The sequence below is a fragment of the Coregonus lavaretus genome (assembly GCF_964263955.1).
Source record: "Coregonus lavaretus genome assembly, chromosome: 27".
Classification (NCBI taxonomy): Eukaryota; Metazoa; Chordata; class Actinopteri; order Salmoniformes; family Salmonidae; genus Coregonus; species Coregonus lavaretus.
Window position 1 is genome coordinate 41627931 of NC_140014.1, and position 22371 is coordinate 41650301.

Below are 22371 nucleotides of genomic sequence, written 5' to 3' on the forward strand. Positions count from 1 at the left end.
GCTACACACACACACATTGGGATATATAATATGAGTTCTGTTTGATAACCGCAGGCTACAGAGGGAAACGGAGTCCAGACCCACTCATTATCATATGGGGCGGCAGGTAGCTTAGTGATTAAGAGCTTTGTGCCAGTAACCGAAAGGTCGTTGGTTCTAATCCCCGAGCCGACTAGGTGAAAAATCTGTAGATGTGCCCTTGAGCAAGGCACTTAACCCTAATTGCTCCTGTAAATGCAAAATGTCAAGGGAAGGGAGTGACCGTCAGCTATTCATGTCACTGTCTGTCACTTGTGTGTGTAGACTTATTATACAATTCAGACCACATTCTCATGCCAAAATTAAATTAACTTTTGTTCAATTAAGTTTTCAACGTTTTATTTCAACCTATGCCTTTTATTTGTCATGTTTAGTCATTTATTTGCAAAGGATAATATGTGTATTTATATATATTTTTGACTATGAAAATGTATGCACTCACTAACTGTAAGTCGCTCTGGATAAGAGCGTCTGCTAAATGACTAAAATGTAAATGTAAAATAAAAGCTATTTAGAAACAATTACAGTTTTAAACTGATGCATTGGCCTTGAAGAGGAATTTTTGAATATCATATGGACGCCGGCGCCCATACTTGGATACTTGGGCTGGTGCGCCGTTGCTCCTCGCATACTCTCTCCTCGCCTCCTTCTCAAAACCCATTGGAGGAGAAGGTCAGAGGGGTGGGACCTATTTACACACCATTACAGAGGTGCGGGACATATTTAGTGAGTGCATATATTATTCCCCCCCCCCCCATAATTTAACATTTGAAATGTCTCTATTCCATTGAAACTTTTGTGAGTATAATGTTTACTGTTAATTTTTTAAGATTTTTTTTCACTTTGTTTATTATCTCTTTCACGGGTTTTTGGCAACGTAAACATGTTTCCCATGCCAATAAAGCCCTTAGAATTTAATTGAGAGGACGCGAAGAGTGAGCAATTGAGATTCTCCCAATGACTGAATCCGTGCGAATTTAGATTTTACCAGAGACTGCATCCGTACGACTGGAGAGCGTTTCAACGCGTCACCACCCCTTCCTCCCTGAAGAGCGGTTCAAATCCGAAAGGAGATGCAGCAGGACGTAGAATGCATTTTAGCGTACTGAACAAGAACAAACCGTTTGACAATGGAATGTAATAAAGTAGACTAACAGTGATACGCCACCCCCAAACAAGACGTTTAATCATCATGTTTCGGAAGGGTTTATTTGAGACAAAATCGGACGGACCGTTGTGAAACTTTTGTAGCGGTCTCCCTAAAACACGACCAGAGAGTCAGTGGAGTTGCTCTGGGTAAGTTTGTAGAATTTTTGTACATATTTATTATTTTAAAACATGTCAACTTACTTCATTACCTACCAGGCTTGTAGGCTACGATCCCAAAAAGCTAATACAAATTAAACGGTGTGGTTTAGTTCTTACCCCCGGCCGACGACATTTCAACATGTTCTTCATGCAACGCCCTGAGTCTTTCGCTTTCTTCAACCCTATTTTCCTTGCCTGCAAATCGACGTTACTAGACCGTTACACTTTTTCAAAGCATTATCATCACAAAAAGTATGACAGAAATGCTCCCAGTTGTGCGTACCTCGTTACAATGTATCGATGTTCCCAATCGTCACGTTTCAACAAGGTAACAAGTAGAATTGAGTCTGGTTACTTTGTTGCAACATGTTACTAAAACCGAGTCACTGTGAAAAATATGGGTTGTTTTTATGAATTCGAAGGACCAATAAAAAGGGATAAAAATACGTAGGTGCTGGAGTTTATGCCGGTAGCAACCACCACAGGGTGTCCGTTCAGAACACGAGGAAGCAGTAGTTCCAGTTAAGGTTTAATGAAGATCCACTCACACATACAACACCATTCTCTCTGATACTAATTGTGGTTCTGTAAAGAAAAGAGGAGAACTTAGGCTATAGCACAGTATGGGAAAAATATGCCTATTTGCATGTCAACAACTAAACAGGCTATGTGGACCCAAACACATGATAGATGCACAAAGAACAATAGAGCAATGTGGTCCTCTGTAGCTCAATTGGTAGAGCATGGCGCTTGTAACGCCAGGGTAGTGGGTTCGATCCCCGGGACCACCCATACGTAAAAATGTATGCGCACATGACTAAGTCGCTTTGGATAAAAACGTCTGCTAAATGGCATATTATTATATTATAGAAATAACTACACATTATAAAACAACATAAGCATGAGCGATCTACAACCGAAAATAGCCTAGCACCACAGACAAATGCTAACAAACGCTAATACGCATGCTAAATAGTCATGCATCCCGGATAACAATGCTAATGCTAGCGGGAGTACGCAAGCTAGCTTAACACAAATGGTACATATTTACAACAGACACAATTTAGCTCCAAACAACAAGACATCAGGATTTTGGCACATACATTTAGCTGCATGCACAATAAACAACAGAAAGAAAAGCAATTTCTTCTAAGGAGGTAGTATAAGCAGGAGAGAAAAACAGGTTGGTCATCAGAATGGAAACTACAGACTGCATGAGGCCCTGCCTGCCTGAGGCCCTGCCTGATTGGTTATTACCCTAAGTCCGGGAAAAAGGCTGCTGATTGGCTAATAAAATTATGATGATTGGCGTGACATTATTCCAATAGGAAAACCAAAAGAAAGTTGGGGTCTTGGAAAGGAGATGAGCTGGCCGTTTTTTTTACAACCGCCCCCAAATGTGTTGTACATATTTGCTTCAACAGACAAGCCAGATAAGGGTCCGTAGCTTCTTGAGGAAGGGCGGGCAGCTGGATGAGTCGAGCAGCAGGCCTGACGTAGGTTCTGTCCTTGACTTGGATCTCTGCTGTCCTCACTTTCCCGTCTGCTCCAGGGATAACTGACTTGAAAGTTCCAACTTGCCAGAAGCCCCCACTCTCTTAAATTAAAGAAGTTTGGAACCACCAAGACTCTTACTAGAGCTGGCCGCCCGGCCAAACTGAGCAATCGGGGGAGAAGGGCCTTGGTCAGGGAGGTGACCAAAAACCTGATGGTCACTCTGACAGAGCTCCAAAGTTCCTCTGTGGAGATGGGAGAACCTTCCGGAAGGACAACCATCTCTGCAGCACTCCACCAATTAGGCCTTTAGGATAGAGTGGCCAGACGGATCATCACAACAGTCCCAACTATAAGGTCTTCTTTATCCTTGTGCCACTTATGGCGGCCTTGAAGTGCAGGTATGTAGTTCCGTGTGAAGCAGTGCCAGAAATGGTTGGCTATAACCTGGCTGTGTCTCCATGTTTTGCGACTGAGCAGTTCAGACTCTGGGTAGACCACCTGTGGTAGTGACGAGTCTGGCCGCACCCATGAGAAGAGAGAGGAGTGACTGGATCCGGATCCGCAATGGCCGACGACACATATCCCAAGGGCTTGGAGTTCAAGATCCCTTCTATTTCGATTAGGACAGTCTCAGCACCTCTTCGGAGATGGTCTGTGCACCAAGAGTGGTTTGCAGGGCAGTCTTGATGGATCTGATCTCCCTCTCCCAGCATCCTCCAAAGTGTGGTGCACTTGGTGGGTTGAAGGCGAAGCGAATCTTCTGACTGGCTAACTGTTCCTGGAGCTGTGGGTTGAGAGTCACGAAGGCCTCCTGTAACTCTCGCTCCCCTCCCTTGAAATTTGTTCCTCGATCAGACAGGATCTCAAAGGGCTTTCCCCTTCGAGCGACGAAGCATCTGAATTAGGAATGAATCAGAATCCATGTTCGTCAGTAGATCCACGTGTACAGCCCGGGTGGTCGTGTCCTTAAAGATGATGCCCCATCTCTTTTCATTTCTTCGGCCAATCTTAATGATATACGGTCCAAAGCAGTCCACGCCTGTAGAATAAAATGTGGGCTTGTGGAGCCGTAGTCGGGCTGGAGGCAGGTCAGCCATCCTAGGCACATCTGGTTGGCCGCTTCCTGCATTCAGTGCAGCCAAGCTGAAAACAGCGAATGGCTGCCCTCCCTCTCAGAATCCAGAACCTTCGACGTAACTCAGCAAACACCCTCAGCAGTACTGGCTCTTACATTTAGAGTAATCAGCAGAGGGGAGGCTTTGCAGACAGTTGTCTACATATAAAGTGTTCTATAGAAAAGCGCACATCTTCTTCGGGCTCACTGTGGTCGAACACATGCTCATGAAGGGCAAACATGGCGCAGCAGGGGCTACATGTTGTCCCAAGGGGAAGAACCTGCCACTCGTAGACATCAGCGTAATCATCACGGTTTAGGTCTCGCCACAGAAACCGGAGAAGGGGCTGGTCTTCGGGTAGCAGGCGGACTTGATGGAACATCCCCTTTATGTCACTGCTGATGGCCACAGAGTGTTCCCGGAAACGGAGAAGGACTCCAAGCAGAGTAGCTCCCAAGGTAGGTCCGGGAAAGAGTTGTTCGTTCAAGCTCTTGCCCCTGTAGTTGAAGGAACAGTTGAAGACGACTCTGTTTTTCCCATTGTGATGGACCATATGATGAGGAATGTACCAACCTTGGTACTCTTCGACTGCTACTGGGGATACCTTCTTAACGTGGCCGGACTCCACCAACTTGTGAATCTCTGCGTTGTACACTGCTGCTTTCTCTGGATCCTTGGACGGACTCTTCTTTGTCCCTCGCAGATGAGCCAGTACTGCCTCCTTCCTCCCTTGGAAGCTCTGAAGGTTCTTCTTCCACAAAAGGGGAGTGGCGTACCTTTTTGAACCCCGTCCACTTCGACCCTGACTGTCTTCTCCTCCAGTAGATGCATGGCTTCTACATCTTGTCTGGACCGTGTGAGGAGCTTCTCACTCCTGTACGGTAGTGTATCCAACTGCCAGAGCTTCTCTACATGGCTGAAGAGGTTGTGGTCCTCTGTAGCTCAGCTGGTAGAGCACGGCGCTTGTAACGCCAAGGTAGTGGGGTTCGATCCCCGGGACCACCCATACACAAAAATGTATGCACGCATGACTGTAAGTCAATTTGGATAAAAGCGTCTGCTAAATGGCATATTATTATTATTATATTATAAGAGCTCTGCAAATGGAGAGACAAGGGATATATGAAGGCACTGTTGTGGCGCAAGACTTTGCAGCAGGAACTTTGAACGACCTTGAAGGGTCCATCCGAGCGGAGTCTCGATGGCGGCAGGTCCGCCAGGGGGACCCAAATGCGCTGGCTCTGTTGGGGTGATTTTTAGATGGGGATAGTCTGATCCGATGAGCCTGGTCCAGTGCCTGGTCCAGCGGTTGAAAGGGGTAGGCCTTTTTTGAGGTGCTGATATCTGTTCTTAAGGGCTTCGACCGGGTAGGTGTGCAGTGCAAGGCCCAACTCTTCAGCTGTGAAGGCTCTGTGGATGTCAAAGGACCTGTTTGGTTGAGTAACAGGAGCCACAGAGAATGACACAGAAGCTCCATGGACGACTCGGATATCTTGACGCACCGTACAAAGTGCCAAGTCCTCAGGATTTCCTTGGAGGCCTCGCTGCTTCATGTAGAAGTATAGTGTGCTCCGACCCTTCGTCCAACAGGGCGTACGTGTCAAGTGACTTGTTGCCGCTCCGCAAGATGACTCGACTCATCTTCAGCAGCACCTTGCTGCTGCCAGAAGGTCGACGAACATAGAGGGTCTCTGCGGTGGAGCTCACCAGGCAAATGCTCTATTGTTGACGCCTTTTGTGCTGGCGGTCTTCATAGCGTTCGTGCTAGCGTTCTTTTGTAGCAGTCGGGCTAGTGTTGACCTCGTGGAGAATCTCAAGATGCTGCTTCTCGCACTTCTTGCACTTGGCCTTGAGAGTACACTGAGCTGCTTGGTGTTCGCGTCCACACTTTCCAACATCTTTCATTTGTCTTGATCCTGGATTCTTTCTGTTCTTTGGAAAGGAGCTGAAAGTTGTTGCATTGATTCATGTAATGCTGCGTGGTGTTTTCAGAACGGACAATACTTCTTTGGCTTCTCCCGTGACCTTTCCTCCGGAGACTGGTTCTTTGCAGAGAGTTCGACTTCGTCCTCTCTCTGCTCACCTCCATGGAGGATGGTGATGGTCTTGGGGAAGGATTTGTCTTTACACTGATCTCGGCATGAGCTAGGGTGGTCCCTGCTTTGTTCGCTGCTGAACTGCGTGCCATCTACTTGCACTCACCTCGTACTCGAGCCACTCTTTCAGGTGGAGGGTTGGAATGGGTGTCTTGATGGGGTTCACACATCTCTTGAAGCTGGCTCTTAGGTCGTGTGGTAACTTAGCTAAGAGGCGGGAGACGTGTGAGGATGACTGGTCTGAGAAGGAGAGCCCTCTGATCCCAAGGTTTTCAATGAGCTGCTCTAGCTTATCACGCTGCCTTTGTGACTGCAGTTTATCATCTCTGGTTGTCACCAGCTGTGCCCGCTCAGGCTGACTTTGATGATGACAATCTCTAGTCGAGGTGCGCCTGCTATGGGGGGCCGGTGAGTTGGCCATTGATGAAGGTGAGGCTCCATCCTCACTGTTGGGGGTCAGCCTGGGTAGTGACTTGAACTGTCGGGGACCCATTTGAAGCGGATTAATTTAGCTCTTCCGATTAGCTCCAGTGTCTCCCGTGTCAACTTCTCAGTTTCCTCTCCTATCAGCTTCAGGCACGTTACGACTGTTCTGGAAGAAGAACAGGTTTCTCTCTCATCTTGTACAGGAGGGTAGCTGCTGCTGGTCTTGTTGTGAGAGTAATTAATTCCACTCACAGCGTCCTCTGCTCGTGGTCCCTCGTTGGAGAGGTGTGTTGTTGTGTGTGTGTGGTTTCTGCCTTGACTCGTAGCTTTACCTCATAGTCGACCAGACGATGTGGGGGGGGCGAGTCTGACGGCGGGGACGAACCCACAACTTGTGGAGGATCTTGGCTGGAGACTGGCATCCTTGAACTTTGGCAGTTACTGAATCTGGCTCGTAAGGACCATGAAAAATATGGGTTGTTTTTATGAATTCGAAGGACCAATAAAAAGGGATAAACGTAGGTGCTGGAGTTTATGCCGGTAGCAACCACCACAGGGTGTCCGTTCAGAACACGAGGAAGCAGTAGTTCCAGTTCAAGGTTTAATGAAGATCCACACACACATACAACACCATTCTCTCTGATACTAATTGTGGTTCTGTAAAGAAAAGAGGAGAACTTAGGCTATAGCACAGTATGGGGAAAATATGCCTATTTGTATGTCAACAACTAAACAGGCTATGTGGACCCAAACACATGATAGATGCACAAAGAACAATAGAGCAATGTAGAAATAACTACACCAGGGGTGTCAAACTCATTTTAGCTCAGGGGCCACATGGAGGAAAATCTATTCCCAAGTGGGCCGGACCGGAAAAATCATGGTATATATAACTTAAAAACAACAACTTCAGATTGTTTTCTTTGTTTTTAATACGATCAACATACAACATAAAGCTGGAGCCTGAGGACAGTGTGTCCAAAATAGTACAAGCACAACATCACTATTAATCATAAAACACGTCAAGTTTATTTGAAAATTCTAAAGAAAAAGAACACAAACGCACAATGCCTCAGTGATTAACAGAACTGTTTCACAGATCACAGAACTATATCAGGGGGTCATTTCTCAGGCAGAAATGTAGATAAAAATAATGAAATCATGTTCCCCAAACAAGTGCAAGAACCACAGAGTCAAGAATAGGTTAAATATACAAATAAAATAAAATCAATTAAAAACAATAGCACATCAACATAAAAACATATAAACATAAAGCTGGAGCCCGAGGACAGTGTGTCCAAAAGCACATCACTATTAATCATAAAACACCTCAAGTTATTTGAAAGTTCTGAGGACAAAGAACACGCAAACACACAATGCCTCAGTGATTCACAGAAGTATATCACAGATCACAGAACTATATCAGGGTGTCTCATGTAGCACTTTAAGTGGGGTTGCATAGTTTATTTGACTCCTGATACCTGGCATCTTTTAGCTTTCACCAGCGCATCAATATCAGGCGTCACATCCTGAGTGGCAGCCAACTTCAGGATGTGATTCAAGTGCTTGTGCGTGAGCCTTGAGCGCAGCTTTGTTTTATTTATGCTCATTACAGAGAACTTGCTCACAAAGATATGTGGTTCCAAACATGCACAACAGTTTTGCAGCGAGGGCTGTCAAGTTGGGGTAACCTGGCAAGAGATTCTGATTAAATGTGTCCAAGCCAGCTGCGGCAAATTTGCCCTTCAAATCCGAGTCACACTGCAAGTCTATTATTTCAAGTTGGATGCTGACGGGCAGATCAGAGGGATTCACGGTGAATGGCGAGCAAAAAACGTTGAAGTCTTTCTCCAGTTCACCAAAAATCTGAAGGCGTTGCTCAAACTCCCGTAACAGTCCCGTTATTTTATCTTTGAACCGCTTCATGTCTGCCACATGTTGGGTCGCGCACACATTTTTCAGACAGGGGAAGTGAGCTGCATCACCACCGGCAAGTTGCGTCTCCCACAATGACAGCTTCAACTTGAAAGAACGTATGCTGTCATAATACTGCGTGACAACTTTGTTGCGCCCTTGCAGCTGTTTGTTCAAGTTATTCAGGTGCTCTGTAACATCCACCATAAATGCAAGGTCCTCAGCACCTCGGCTTAACCATCTTACCTCAGTGTGGTATGGCAGGCCATAGATGTGGTCTTTCTCTCTGAGAAGGCTGTCAAACTGACGGTGATTCAGGCTTCTGGATCGGATGAAATTAACAGTTTGGATGACCACCTTCATGACGTTATCCATATTTAATGACTTGCAACACAAAGCCTCCTGGTGCAAAATACAGTGAAAAGTCAAAAAATCACGTCCTCCATTTGCAGATTGCACTTTCTCTCTGAACTTTGTCACAACGCCTGCTTTTTTCCAGATCATTGAGGGCGCACCATCTGTAGCCAGGCTGACAGCGCGGGACCAGTCCACTCCGACCCTGTCCAGCGCGCCGACGAGTGCGGTAAAAATATCAGCTGCTGTCGTTGTATCTGTCATCGGCACCAACTCCACGAACTCCTCGGTGACGGTCAATGTGTCATCAACTCCGCGGATGAAAATGGCCAGTTGTGCAACATCTGTAATGTCCGTGCTTTCATCAATTGCAACCGAAAACGCAATGAATGACCTTACTTTTTGCTTCAACTGGCTGTCCAAATCCACTGAAAGATCGGAAATCCTGTCTGCAACTGTGTTTCTTGTCAGGCTGATATTTGCAAAAGCCTGCCGCTTTTCAGGGCACACAATCTCCGCTGCCTTCATCATGCATGTTTTTACAAATTCACCCTCACTAAATGGTTTTGAAGCCACTGCGATTTCATTAGCAATGAGGTAGCTAGCTTTCACTGCAGCGTCACTGATGTCTCGGCTGTGAGTAAACAGACTGCTGTTTCTTCAGACCCGCCAACAGTTCATTCACCTTCTCTCATCTCCCTTGTCCTTGAAAGTTGTCATATTTGTCGGCATGAAGACTCACATAGTGGCGACGAAGGTTATATTCTTTCAGCACTGCAACATGCTCTGAACACACCAAACATACAGCTTTCCCATTCAATTCCGTGAATAAATAGGATGACCATTTTTCTTGGAACACTCTGCACTCTGCGTCCACTTTTCTCTTTTTTGACAGAGACATATTGGGGCAATGAGGGTGCCAAAGCACATAATGTTAAAAGTAGAAGCCATAATAAATATCGCGGGCAAAACAGTAGCTCATTGGCTGCACGTGCTTGACCTACTTGCTCTGCCCCGGTATAAACAGTTTGCTTGCTTAACACAATTGCTATTGTGCCATCCAGTGGACGCAATTGGAACAGCAGTTTATTTTATTGACAAATTGCAGCACATTTTTATACTTTACAAAATAATCTTGTGGGCCGGATTAAAGCCGTTTGTTTCATAACTTAATTGTGACAATTGTTTGCGTTTTGATTGTTAGTGTACATCACCACCTGGTATGGCAACTGCTCGGCATCCGACCGTAAGGCGCTACAGAGTGTAGTGCGTACATCCCAGGACCTATATACCAGGCGGTGCCAGAGGAAGGTCCAAAAAATTGTCAAAGACTCCAGTCACCCAAGTCATAGACTGTTCTCTCTGCTACTGCACGGCAAGCGGTACCAGAGCGCCAAGTCTAGGTCAAAAGGGCTCCTTAACAGCTTATACCCCCAAGCCATAAGACTGCTGAACAATTAATGAAATGGCTACCCAGACTATTTACATTGACCCCCCCCCCCCCCCTTTGTTTTTACACTGCTGCTACTCGCTGTTTATTATCTATGCATAGTCACTTTACCCCTACCTACATGTACAAATTACCTCGACTAACCTGTACCCCCGCACATTGATTCGGTACCGGTACCCCTTGTATATACAGTTGAAGTCGGAAGTTTACATACACCTTAGCCAAATACATTTAAACTCTGTTTTTCACAATTCCTGACATTTAAATTCCTGACATTTAATCCTAGTAAAAATTCCCTGTTTTAGGTCAGTTAGGATCACCACTTTATTTTAAGAATGTGAAATGTCAGAATAATAGTAGAGAGAATGATTTATTTCAGCTTTTATTTCTTTCATCACATTCCCAGTGGGTCAGAAGTTTACATACACTCAATTAGTATTTGGTAGCATTGCCTTTAAATAGTTTAACTTGGGTCAAACGTTTCGGGTAGCTTTCCACAAGCTTCCCACAATAAGTTGGGTTAATTTTTGCCCATTCCTCCTGACAGAGCTGGTGTAACTGAGTCAGGTTTGTAGGCCTCCTTGCTCGCACACGCTTTTTCAGTTCTGCCCACACATTTTCTATAGGATTGAGGTCAGGGCTTTGTGATGGCCACTCCAATACCTTGACTTTGTTGTCCTTAAGCCATTTTGCCACAACTTTGGAAGTATGCTTGGGGTCATTGTCCATTTGGAAGACCCATTTGCGACCAAGCTTTAAATTCCTGACTGATGTCTTGAGATGTTGCTTCAATCTATCCACATAATTTCCCTTCCTCATGATGCCATCTATTTTGTGAAGTGCACCAGACCCTCCTGCAGCAAAGCACCCCCACAGCATTATGCTGCCACCCCCATTCTTCACGGTTGGGATGGTGTTCTTCGGCTTGTAATTCACCTCCTTTTTTACTCCAAACATAACGATGGTCATTATGGCCAAACAGTTCTATTTTTGTTTCATCAGACCAGAGGACATTTCTCAAAAAAGTACGATCTTTGTCCCAATGTGCAAACCGTAGTCTGGCTTCTTTATGGCGGTTTTGGAGCAGTGGCTTCTTCTTCCTTGCTGAGCGGCCTTTCAGGTTATGTCGATATAGGATTCGTTTGACCCTTTTCCTCCAGCATCTTCACAAGGTCCTTTGCTGTTGTTTTGGCATTGATTTGCACTTTTCGCACCAAAGTACGTTCATCTCTAGGAGACAGAACGCGTCTCCTTCCTGAGCGGTATGACAGCTGCGTGGTCCCATGGTGTTTATACTTGCATACTATTGTTTGTACAGATGAACGTGGTACCTTCAGGCATTTGGAAATTACTGCCAATGATGAACCAGACTTGTGGAGGTCTACAATGTTTTTTCTGAGGTCTTGGATGATTTCTTTTGATTTTCCCATGATGTCAAGCAAAGAGGCACTGAGTTTGAAGGTAGGACTTGAAATACATCCACAGGTACACCTCCAATTGACTCAAACGATGTCAATTAGCCTATCAGAAGCTTCTAAAGCCATGACATCGTTTTCTGGAATTTTCCAAGCTGTTTAAAGGCACAGTCAACTTTAGTGTATGTAAACTTCTGACCCACTGGAATTGTGATACAGTGAATTATAAATGAAATAATCTGTCTGTCAACAATTGTTGGAAAAATTACTTGTGTCATGCACAAAGTAGATGTCCTAACCGACTTGCCAAAACGATAGTTTAACAAGAAATGTGTGGAGTGGTTGAAAAACGAGTTTTAATGACTGCAACCTAAGTGTATGTAAACTTCTGACTTCAACTATAAATAAATAGCTCCCTGTAACTCTAGATGTTATGTTTATCTTTTATTGTAAACTTTTAGTACTTTGCAGATACAGGCAAGATGCAAACACAAAATGATTAATTCTGTAAATGTAAGTTCCTTGGCGGGATCAAACTGCATGTCGTCATAGGTCAAAGGTCATGTATGTCCTTCTTTTTAGCATCTTGTGTCACGAAGCGTCTCAATGACATGGCTCAGCTGGGAGTCGCTGTGCCACACGGCCAAGTCCAGCCCTGCCGTGGCTGTATAAGCCTATGTGCTGTATCCACCTGGGCTGCGTCACAAATGCACCCTATTCCCTATATAGTGCACTTATGGGCCCAGGTCAAAAGTAGTGCACTATATAGGGAATAGGGTGCCATTTGGGTTGCAACCCAGGTTTTCTCATTATCATCCAGTAAGGTTGATTTGGATTAGTGAAATACTTGCCTCTCGACCACATGATGACGCTGGTGTGTAGTGGCAATAGATCAACCTCCCGGTAGCAGGTACAGACTGGGAGGGGCTGCTGTTTAGACCTGGTGGGGCTGCTGTTTAGACCTGGTGGGGCTGCTGTTTAGACCTGGTGGGGCTGCTGTTTAGACCTGGTGGGGCTGCTGTTTAGACCTGGTGGGGAGGGCTGCTGTTTAGACCTGGTGGGGAGGGCTGCTGTTTAGACCTGGTGGGGAGGGCTGCTGTTTAGACCTGGTGGGGAGGGCTGCTGTTTAGACCTGGTGGGGCTGCTGTTTAGACCTGGTGGGGAGGGCTGCTGTTTAGACCTGGTGGGGAGGGCTGCTGTTTAGACCTGGTGGGGAGGGCTGCTGTTTAGACCTGGTGGGGCTGCTGTTTAGACCTGGGGGGGGCTGCTGTTTAGACCTGGTGGGGCTGCTGTTTAGACCTGGTGGGGCTGCTGTTTAGACCTGATGGGGCTGCTGTTTAGACCTGGTGGGGCTGCTGTTTAGACCTGGTGGGGCTGCTGTTTAGACCTGGTGGGGCTGCTGTTTAGACTGGGAGGGGCTGCTGTTTAGACCTGGTGGGGGCTGCTGTTTAGACCTGGTGGGGCTGCTGTTTAGACCTGGTGGGGCTGCTGTTTAGACCTGGTGGGGCTGCTGTTTAGACCTGGTGGGGCTGCTGTTTAGACCTGGTGAGGGCTGCTGTTTAGACCTGGTGGGGCTGCTGTTTAGACCTGGTGGGGCTGCTGTTTAGACCTGGTGGGGCTGCTGTTTAGACCTGGTGGGGCTGCTGTTTAGACCTGGTGGGGCTGCTGTTTAGAGTGCTTCAGGTATTCTACAGGTGCTCTGGAAATAGGATCAACGTAGTAGCAGTCTTTTGTGTCCAGGGCAGGGTGCTGTCTGTCCTCACCGTGTCCCTGTCTCCATCTTTACCTGTGTGTCCAGGGCAGGGTGCTGTCTGTCCTCACCGTGTCCCTGTCTCCATCTTTACCTGTGTGTCCAGGGCAGGGTGCTGTCTGTCCTCACCGTGTCCCTGTCTCCATCTTTACCTGTGTGTCCAGGGCAGGGTGCTGTCTGTCCTCACCGTGTCCCTGTCTCCATCTTTACCTGTGTGTCCAGGGCAGGGTGCTGTCTGTCCTCACCGTGTCCCTGTCTCCATCTTTACCTGTGTGTCCAGGGCAGGGTGCTGTCTGTCCTCACCGTGTCCCTGTCTCCATCTTTACCTGTGTGTCCAGGGCAGGGTGCTGTCCTATGGGATGGATGACGGCCAGCAGGATCAGTACGAGGAGCGTCTGAAGGAGGTGTTTGAGAGTTTCGACGCCAGCGGCGCCGGGTCGCTGTGCCCCGAGGAGCTGTCTGACCTGTGCCAGGCCCTGCACCTGGAGGATTCCACCCCCGCCCTGCTCCGTGCCCTGCTGCAGAACCAGGACAGACTCACTGGCAGGGTAAGCTCTACACACGGGCCTGTTCATTACATTTTAGTCATTTAGCAGACGCTCTTATCCAGAGCGATTTACAGTTAGTGAGTGCATACATTTTTCATACTGGCCCCCCCGTGGGAAACGAACCCACAACCCTGGCGTTGCAAACACCACGCTCTACCAACTGAGCTACATGGTACCAAACAGAAGAAAACAAACCAAGACAAGGAGGGACTACCAGAGGAGGGACTACCAGAGGAGGGACTACCAGAGGAGGGACTACCAGAGGAGGGACTACCAGAGGAGGGACTACCAGAAAGTGTCCAATAAGAAACACTTGCTTTGCTATTGTGTGCACTAATGAACAGAACCCGGCAACTCAGGATATTCTCCGCCTTAAGTTAGTGTTAGCGCTGGTGGTGTTTTACTGGCAGGGACTGCCCCCTGCACCAGCCACAGCTCAGGGTAGACTGGGGCTGTAGAGTGAGGGAGCCACAGTGTGTCTTTCCCTTAGACTCTGTAGAACCACAAGGCTGCAGAGTGAGGTAGCCACAGTGTGTCTTTCCCTTAGACTCTGTAGAACCACAAGGCTGCAGAGTGAGGTAGCCACAGTGTGTCTTTCCCTTAGACTCTGTAGAACCACAAGGCTGCAGAGTGAGGTAGCCACAGTGTGTCTTTCCCTTAGACTCTGTAGAACCACAAGGCTGCAGAGTGAGGTAGCCACAGTGTGTCTTTCCCTTAGACTCTGTAGAACCACAAGGCTGCAGAGTGAGGTAGCCACAGTGTGTCTTTCCCTTAGACTCTGTAGAACCACAAGGCTGCAGAGTGAGGTAGCCACAGTGTGTCTTTCCCTTAGACTCTGTAGAACCACAAGGCTGCAGAGTGAGGTAGCCACAGTGTGTCTTTCCCTTAGACTCTGTAGAACCACAAGGCTGCAGAGTGAGGTAGCCACAGTGTGTCTTTCCCTTAGACTCTGTAGAACCACAAGGCTGCAGAGTGAGGTAGCCACAGTGTGTCTTTCCCTTAGACTCTGTAGAACCACAAGCCTAAAGTTCAAGGGGCATATGAGGTGAATTCAGTTTTATTTTGCTCTTGTCTCTATTTTTAGTGGGATACAGGCTCTACTCTGGACTGACTCTTTATACAGGCTCTCAAGTCTTTGTGTTCAGCCAGCCAGCCAGCCAGCGAGTCAGGGAGCCAGCCAGCCAGTCAGGGAGCCAGCCAGCCAGTCAGGGAGCCAGCCAGCCAGCCAGGGAGCCAGCCAGCCAGTCAGCTAGCTAGGGAGCCAGGGAGCCAGCCAGCCAGCCAGGGAGCCAGCCAGCCAGGGAGCCAGCCAGGGAGCCAGCCAGCCAGGGAGCCAGCCAGCCAGCCAGCTAGCTAGGGAGCCAGCCAGCCAGGGAGCCAGCCAGTCAGGGAGTCAGCCAGCCAGCCAGGGAGCCAGCCGGCCAGGGAGCCAGCCGGCCAGGGAGTCAGCCAGCCAGCTGGCCAGGGAGTCAGCCAGCCAGTCAGGGAGCCAGTCAGCCAGGGAGTCAGCCAGGCAGGGAGTCAGCCAGCCAGCTGGCCAGGGAGTCAGCCAGCCAGGGAGCCAGCCGGCCAGGGAGTCAGCCGGCCAGGGAGTCAGCCAGCCAGCTGGCCAGGGAGTCAGCCAGCCGGCCAGGGAGTCAGTCAGCCAGGGAGTCAGTCAGCCAGGGAGTCAGTCAGCCAGGGAGTCAGCCAGCCAGCCAGGGAGTCAGTCAGCCAGGGAGTCAGCCAGCCAGCCAGTCAGGGAGTCAGCCAGCCAGCTGGCCAGGGAGTCAGTCAGCCAGGGAGTCAGTCAGCCAGGGAGCCAGCCAGCCAGGGCCAGTCTCCTGGTGCTTTGTTAGCGGTCTTGTTTTAGAGAGAAAGTAGACACTGTCATTGACCTCCTCATCCCAGGTGTCTGTTGTTGATTGGCCTGGTTGTCGTGACATTCACAATTGAAGTGGGTCTGTTTGAGAGGGTGCTTGATGAGGAAAATGCCCCCCTTGCTTTGTTAGGGCTGAAATAGGAAGGACATTGGTTAAATGTCTAATGCAGCTGTTTTTCATTTCTGGTTAACAATTAAGTACTTTACTGTGATTGTTTTCAATTAAAATACTAAAATAAACAAAAATAGCTTCATAGCAAAGAGACATTTCTCAAGCAATAATTTAGCTAGGACTGTCTGGGAGTGGTCTGAGTGGGGATGGGATAACTGAAAACTAGCTGTTATTGGCAGAGAGGTTTGGAACTCTCTTTCTTATTGGTCTATTAACTAATTTACCGCCTGGTGATGTCACCAGGCAGGCCAAAACTCCATCCCACCAAAAACAGGCTAAAATTTCAGGCATCTTTTCAAACAGCTCTTACACTAAAGGAGCATTATCATCATTTTCACAATTTCACACTATTATTCCAACCTCATAGTGTGGAAATAGATATATAAAACACAGGAAAAGGTTTTGACTGCACTGGGCCTTCACATAGTTAGTGTCCCCTTGACATCACAACTAAGTAATGCACATCCACTGAAGTGGACGTTAGGATTTGACCCTTATGACAGGAAGACCGTTTCATTGCAGAATTGTGTATTTGTGTTGCAGGTTGATTTTGAGCAGTTCAAGAATGCTCTGATTCTGGTGTTATCGACGACTACAGCAGCACCTTCATCCAGTCAGGAGACACCTGCACCGCCGCAGCCACGGCCGGGTAAGGAAGGAGTGTATGTGACAGACGTCGCTGTGCTTGCTCAACGATATATGCTTCCTCACTCACAAACCTTTTACTGTCATTCACCTCCTGTCTTCCAAATACACACGACCGCCCTCTTGACGATGCCTTAGCCAACTGCGCCACTGAAAAGCTACCAGTTCGATGGCTCCGCCGCGGGTGGAGGAGTGAGGTGTCCAATCCAATGTGGTTACATATAGTTGTATTTCTGTAAATGAATAGCAATGCAATTAACAACACTATTTACAATACTTGCCATGCCAGCTAGATATGGCGCATCAGGAGTAGATCCAACAAACTGAGGCACAACAGCCAAATGCATCATGGGGTAAGGAATGGATGCAGTTGTATTTTTGGACTAAATAGCAATACAATGAAGAATGCTATACAAAACTAACCACGAAGAAGGTTCAATACAATACTAACCATGAAGAAAGTTAAATACAATAGTAACCATGCCAACTATATAGGCATCAGTAGTAAATCCAACATACTGAGACGAAGCCAAATGCATCATGGGTCATGAACTACAAACTGACTGAGACTGCTGTTGGAACTGCCATGGTCGTACCACTAGCGTTGTTGCACGTGGTAGAGAACTTAGAATCAATGTAATTTATAATCTTTAATACGTATTTAGATTCCAATGACTGTACAGTTTGAGGATCTGTCGTCTCTCTTGAATAAGCATGATTATAAAATGTATCTCTGTAGATAAGTGCCCTGTTTGGGGCCGTGATGTTAACACAAGCTGTACTGCTGGCTGTTCTGTGTTCACGGCTTTGGAGTTACTACATTGGACTTATGTGGCGTGGCGCTGCCAAAAGAGAGCGTGGAGACTAGAGAGAGGAGGCTGGTATGACTTAAGGATTGCTACAGTGCCTCCAGAAAGTATTCATACTCACTGACTTATTCCACATTTTGTTGTTACGGCCTGAATTCAAAATGAATTAAATCAAAATTTTCTCACCTATCTACACACAATACCCCATAATGACAAAGTGAAACATGTTTTTTTATTTGGGGGGGGGGGGGGGGCACATTTATTGAAAATAAAATACTGAAATATCTCATTTACGTAAGTATTCACACCTCTGAGTCAATACATATTAGAATCACCTTTTGGCAGCGACTACAGCTGTGAGTGTTTCTGGGTAAGTCTCTAAGAGCTTTCCAAACCTGGATTGTGCAATATTTGCACATTATTCTTTTCAAAATTCTTCAAGCTCTGTCAAATTGGTTGTTGATCATTGCTACACACCCATTTTCAAGTCTTGCCATAGATTTTCAAGCAGATTTTTAAGACAAAACTGTAACTCAGCCACTCAGGAACATTCAGTGTCTTCTTGGTAAGCAACTCCAGTGGAGATTTGGCCTTGTGTTTTAGGTTATTGTCCTGCTGAATGGTGAAATTCATCTCCCGGTGTCTAGTGGAAAGCAGACTGAACCAGGTTTTCCTCTAGGATTTTGCCTGTGCTCAGCTCCATTCCGTATTACTTAAGTGCCTTGTTGCAAACAGGATGCATGTTTTGGAATAATTGTATTCTGTACAGGCTTCCTCCTTTTCACTCTGTCAATTAGGTTAGTATTGTTGAGTAACTACAATGTTGTTGATCCATCCTCAGTTTTCTCCGATCACAGTCATTAAACTCTGTAACTGTTTTACAGTCACCATTGGCCTCTTGGTGAAATCCCTGAGCGGTTTCCTTCCTCTCCGGCAACTAAGTTAGGAAGGACACGTGTATCTTTGTAGTGACTGGGTGTATTGATACACCATCCAAAGTGGAATTATTAACTTCACCATGCTCAAAGGGATATTCAATATCTGCTTTTTTAATTAATTGTTTTATCTACCAATAGGTGCCCTTCTTTGTGAGGCATTGGAAAACCTCCCTGGTCTTTGTGGTTGAATCTGTGTTTGAAGTTGTGGGGTCCAGAGATGAGGTAGTCATTCAAAAATCATGTTAAACACTATTATTGCACATAGTTATTCCATGCAACTTATTATGGGACTTGTTCAGCAAATGTTTGCTCCTGAACTTATTTAGGCTTGCCATAACCAAGGGGTTGAATACTTATTGACTCAAGACATTTTAAGCTTTTTCATTTTTTTATTAATTTGTAAAAATTTCTAAAAACATATTTCCACTTTGACATTATCGGGTACTGTGTGACAAAATCTCAATTTAATCATTTTTAAATTTAGCATGTAATAACAAAATGTTGAAAAAGTCAAGAGGTGGTGTGACAACTTTCTGAAGGCACTGTATGTCATAAAGAGCTGACTCAAGACATTTCAGCTTTTTGAATTTTAATTCATTTGTAAAAATGTCAAACAGAATTCCACTTTGACATTATGGGGTATTGTGTGTAGGCCAGTGATACTACATTTTTAATCCATTTTTAAATTCAGGCTGTAACACAACAAAAGGTGTAAAACGTTAAGGGGTGTGAATACTTTCTGAAGGCGCTGTATATCGGTGCCAAAGAGTTAGAGATCAGTCAGTTAGTCCGTGTCAACATTTCGGACCTGGTAATTAAATATGAATGCACTTCAAATCCCTGTCGATTGAGCTAATGTGTTCTGATGTTGAGTCACATTCTGTGTCTGAATGAAAGTGAAAACATTCAGCTCCGGTTCAGTGTTAATTTCGTCAAAAATAACTCTGACGAAAAATACTTTTAGACGACCTTATTTTTCCTGACAAACTAATGATAACGAGACGCCCGTGAAAAAAACGAACACTTGCAAATTACTTTACAATTGAGAATTCTACATGAGACTAATGGACATTTTGTTTTGTCCAATCACAAGCAGGCATGCATGCAGAATATTTAAAGCAATCCTCTCATTGGCCGATAACGTCTTTCTGTTGCGCCGCGATTGAGTTGATCTGGCTGTCCCACATACAACACACACACACACACACACACACACACACACACACACACACACACACACACACACACACACACACACACACACACACACACACACACACAGCTCCCGGTCACTTCAATCACTCAACACCGGTCTCTCGTTTCAACTGATGCGCAGCCAGGACACTTCAGTTGTAACAAACTAAGTAGCTAATTAGAAACTGTGTTTTTTGATTATCTTTGTTTTTATATGTATTATTTATTTTTGCTCCGCTATTTAGCCATGTGTGCTGCTATTATTTCAGATTGGAAAAACTCATGCTTTTTGCTGAATATTAGGAGTCCAGTAATACTTCCTGCATTGTTGGAAAGCTTCACTCTCCCCTTTTCAATGAAACCACTGTTATTTACCCCCCCCTCCGATGGTTCTGATGGGGAGGAAAGCCACTGTTATTTACCCCCCTTCAATGGTTCTGATGGGGAGGAAAGCCACTGTTATTTACCCCCCTCCGATGGTTCTGATGGGGAGGAAAGCCACTGTTATTTACCCCCCTCCGATGGTTCTGATGGGGAGGAAAGCCACTGTTATTTACCCCCCTCCGATGGTTCTGATGGGGAGGAAAGCCACTGTTATTTACCCCCCTCCGATGGTTCTGATGGGGAGGAAAGCGAGCTAAATTGTTTAACCTGTAGGCTTCATATCCTATATGGTTAATTAAGGCTGTCATTGGTTACAATGTTGCCAGCTAAGGTATTGGAGGGGATAGTAGGCTTAGTTGGACAAGACTATCTGAATGCGCAAGTTAGGGGGAAAAAATTGACTAAAACTAAACTAAAATTGTCCAGTATTTTCGTCGACTGATAATAACTAGAAATTAATGCGAGTGATAATAACTAAACTGATAACTGTGACTCAGATTAAAGGCTAAAGCTAAGTATAAAATAGCTGCCAAAATGAACACTGCTCTGGTTTCCAATCAGGGTTTTCGTTCCCCCTGAGAGAAATGTAGCTTATTGAATGATAAACTTTTGGAGAAGTAGTGACAGGAGACAATAGCTAGGTTTTGACATTTTTAGAATTTTTATATAATTGTATTCTTATGGACCATTCTCCTCGTCACCTTCTCAACAGACTCACCAGTCCAAGCTAAGTTTGTGCTGGGTAGTAAGCGATATGGCCGGCGCTCTACACCAGAGTTCACAGAGGCTACAGGGCAGAACCCAGAGGACCATGAAGACGCCACTGTACCGAGGAAACGTGAGGTAAAAAAATAAAAATAAAAAAAGCCTATTGAGAATGAATGGATAGATGGATGAGTGAAATTAATATTCTGATAATCAGCAACTCAGTTTCACTTCATAAAGTTAATCTTGAAGTACTGTCAACCCCATTTGCAAATTGAATTGTATGAGTAGGATCATTATTGGTCTTCGGTTGTCCTTTTACTGCGAACACTCAATGCTATAAAGACATTCTTCCAGAAGGCTGATATGAGTGTGTTGGCAGTATTCTTAGATACTCAGCTTAGTGGTATGCAGTATTCTTAGATAATCAGCGTAGTGGTATGCAGTATTCTTAGATAATCAGCGTAGTGGTATGCAGTATTCTTAGATAATCAGCGTTGTGGTATGCAGTATTCTTAGATAATCAGCGTAGTGGTATGCAGTATTCTTAGATAATCAGCGTAGTGGTATGCAGTATTCTTAGATAATCAGCGTAGTGGTATGCAGTATTCTTAGATAATCAGCGTTGTGGTATGCAGTATTCTTAGATAATCAGCGTAGTGGTATGCAGTATTCTTAGATAATCAGCGTAGTGGTATGCAGTATTCTTAGATAATCAGCGTAGTGGTATGCAGTATTCTTAGATAATCAGCGTAGTGGTATGCAGTATTCTTAGATAATCAGCGTAGTGGTATGCAGTATTCTTAGATAATCATCGTAGTGGTATGCAGTATTCTTAGATAATCAGCGTAGTGGTATGCAGTATTCTTAGATAATCAGCGTAGTGGTATGCAGTATTCTTAGATAATCAGCGTAGTGGTATGCAGTATTCTTAGATAATCAGCGTTGTGGTATGCAGTATTCTTAGATAATCAGCTTAGTGGTATGCAGTATTCTTAGATAATCAGCGTAGTGGTATGCAGTATTCTTAGATACTCAGCGTAGTGGTATGCAGTATTCTTAGATACTCAGCGTAGTGGTATGCAGTATTCTTAGATAATCGGCGTAGTGGTATGCAGTATTCTTAGATAATCAGCGTTGTGGTATGCAGTATTCTTAGATAATCAGCGTAGTGGTATGCAGTATTCTTAGATAATCAGCGTAGTGGTATGCAGTATTCTTAGATAATCAGCGTAGTGGTATGCAGTATTCTTAGATAATCAGCGTAGTGGTATGCAGTATTCTTAGATAATCAGCGTTGTGGTATGCAGTATTCTTAGATAATCAGCGTAGTGGTATGCAGTATTCTTAGATAATCAGCGTAGTGGTATGCAGTATTCTTAGATAATCAGCTTAGTGGTATGCAGTATTCTTAGATAATCAGCGTTGTGGTATGCAGTATTCTTAGATAATCAGCGTAGTGGTATGCAGTATTCTTAGATAATCAGCGTTGTGGTATGCAGTATTCTTAGATAATCAGCGTTGTGGTATGCAGTATTCTTAGATAATCAGCGTTGTGGTATGCAGTATTCTTAGATAATCAGCGTTGTGGTATGCAGTATTCTTAGATAATCAGCGTTGTGGTATGCAGGTCAGATTTGAAATGAAACACACACAACTTGAGCAGAAATGGCACCACTTTGTTCTGTCATTACTGATGTTGTAGTAGGTCAACACATCAACACATCTGCACTTACTGGACTTTTGTTTGC

At 45.5% G+C, this 22371-nt stretch overlaps 1 protein-coding gene across 1 annotated transcript in view; it reads left to right on the plus strand.

Annotated features, from left to right (window-relative positions):
- Positions 1-1104: 1104 nt before the first annotated feature.
- The window catches only part of LOC311103078 (uncharacterized protein), a 65728-nt gene continuing 44461 nt past the window's right edge, over positions 1105-22371 (plus strand). Inside the window, exons 1-4 of the mRNA XM_084144611.1 lie at positions 1105-1335; positions 13703-13912; positions 16489-16594; positions 20628-20758. Of these exons, the coding sequence (XP_084000737.1) occupies positions 13724-13912; positions 16489-16594; positions 20628-20758 (426 nt within the window). The 5' untranslated portion in view covers positions 1105-1335; positions 13703-13723. The remainder of the gene's footprint in view (positions 1336-13702; positions 13913-16488; positions 16595-20627; positions 20759-22371) is intronic.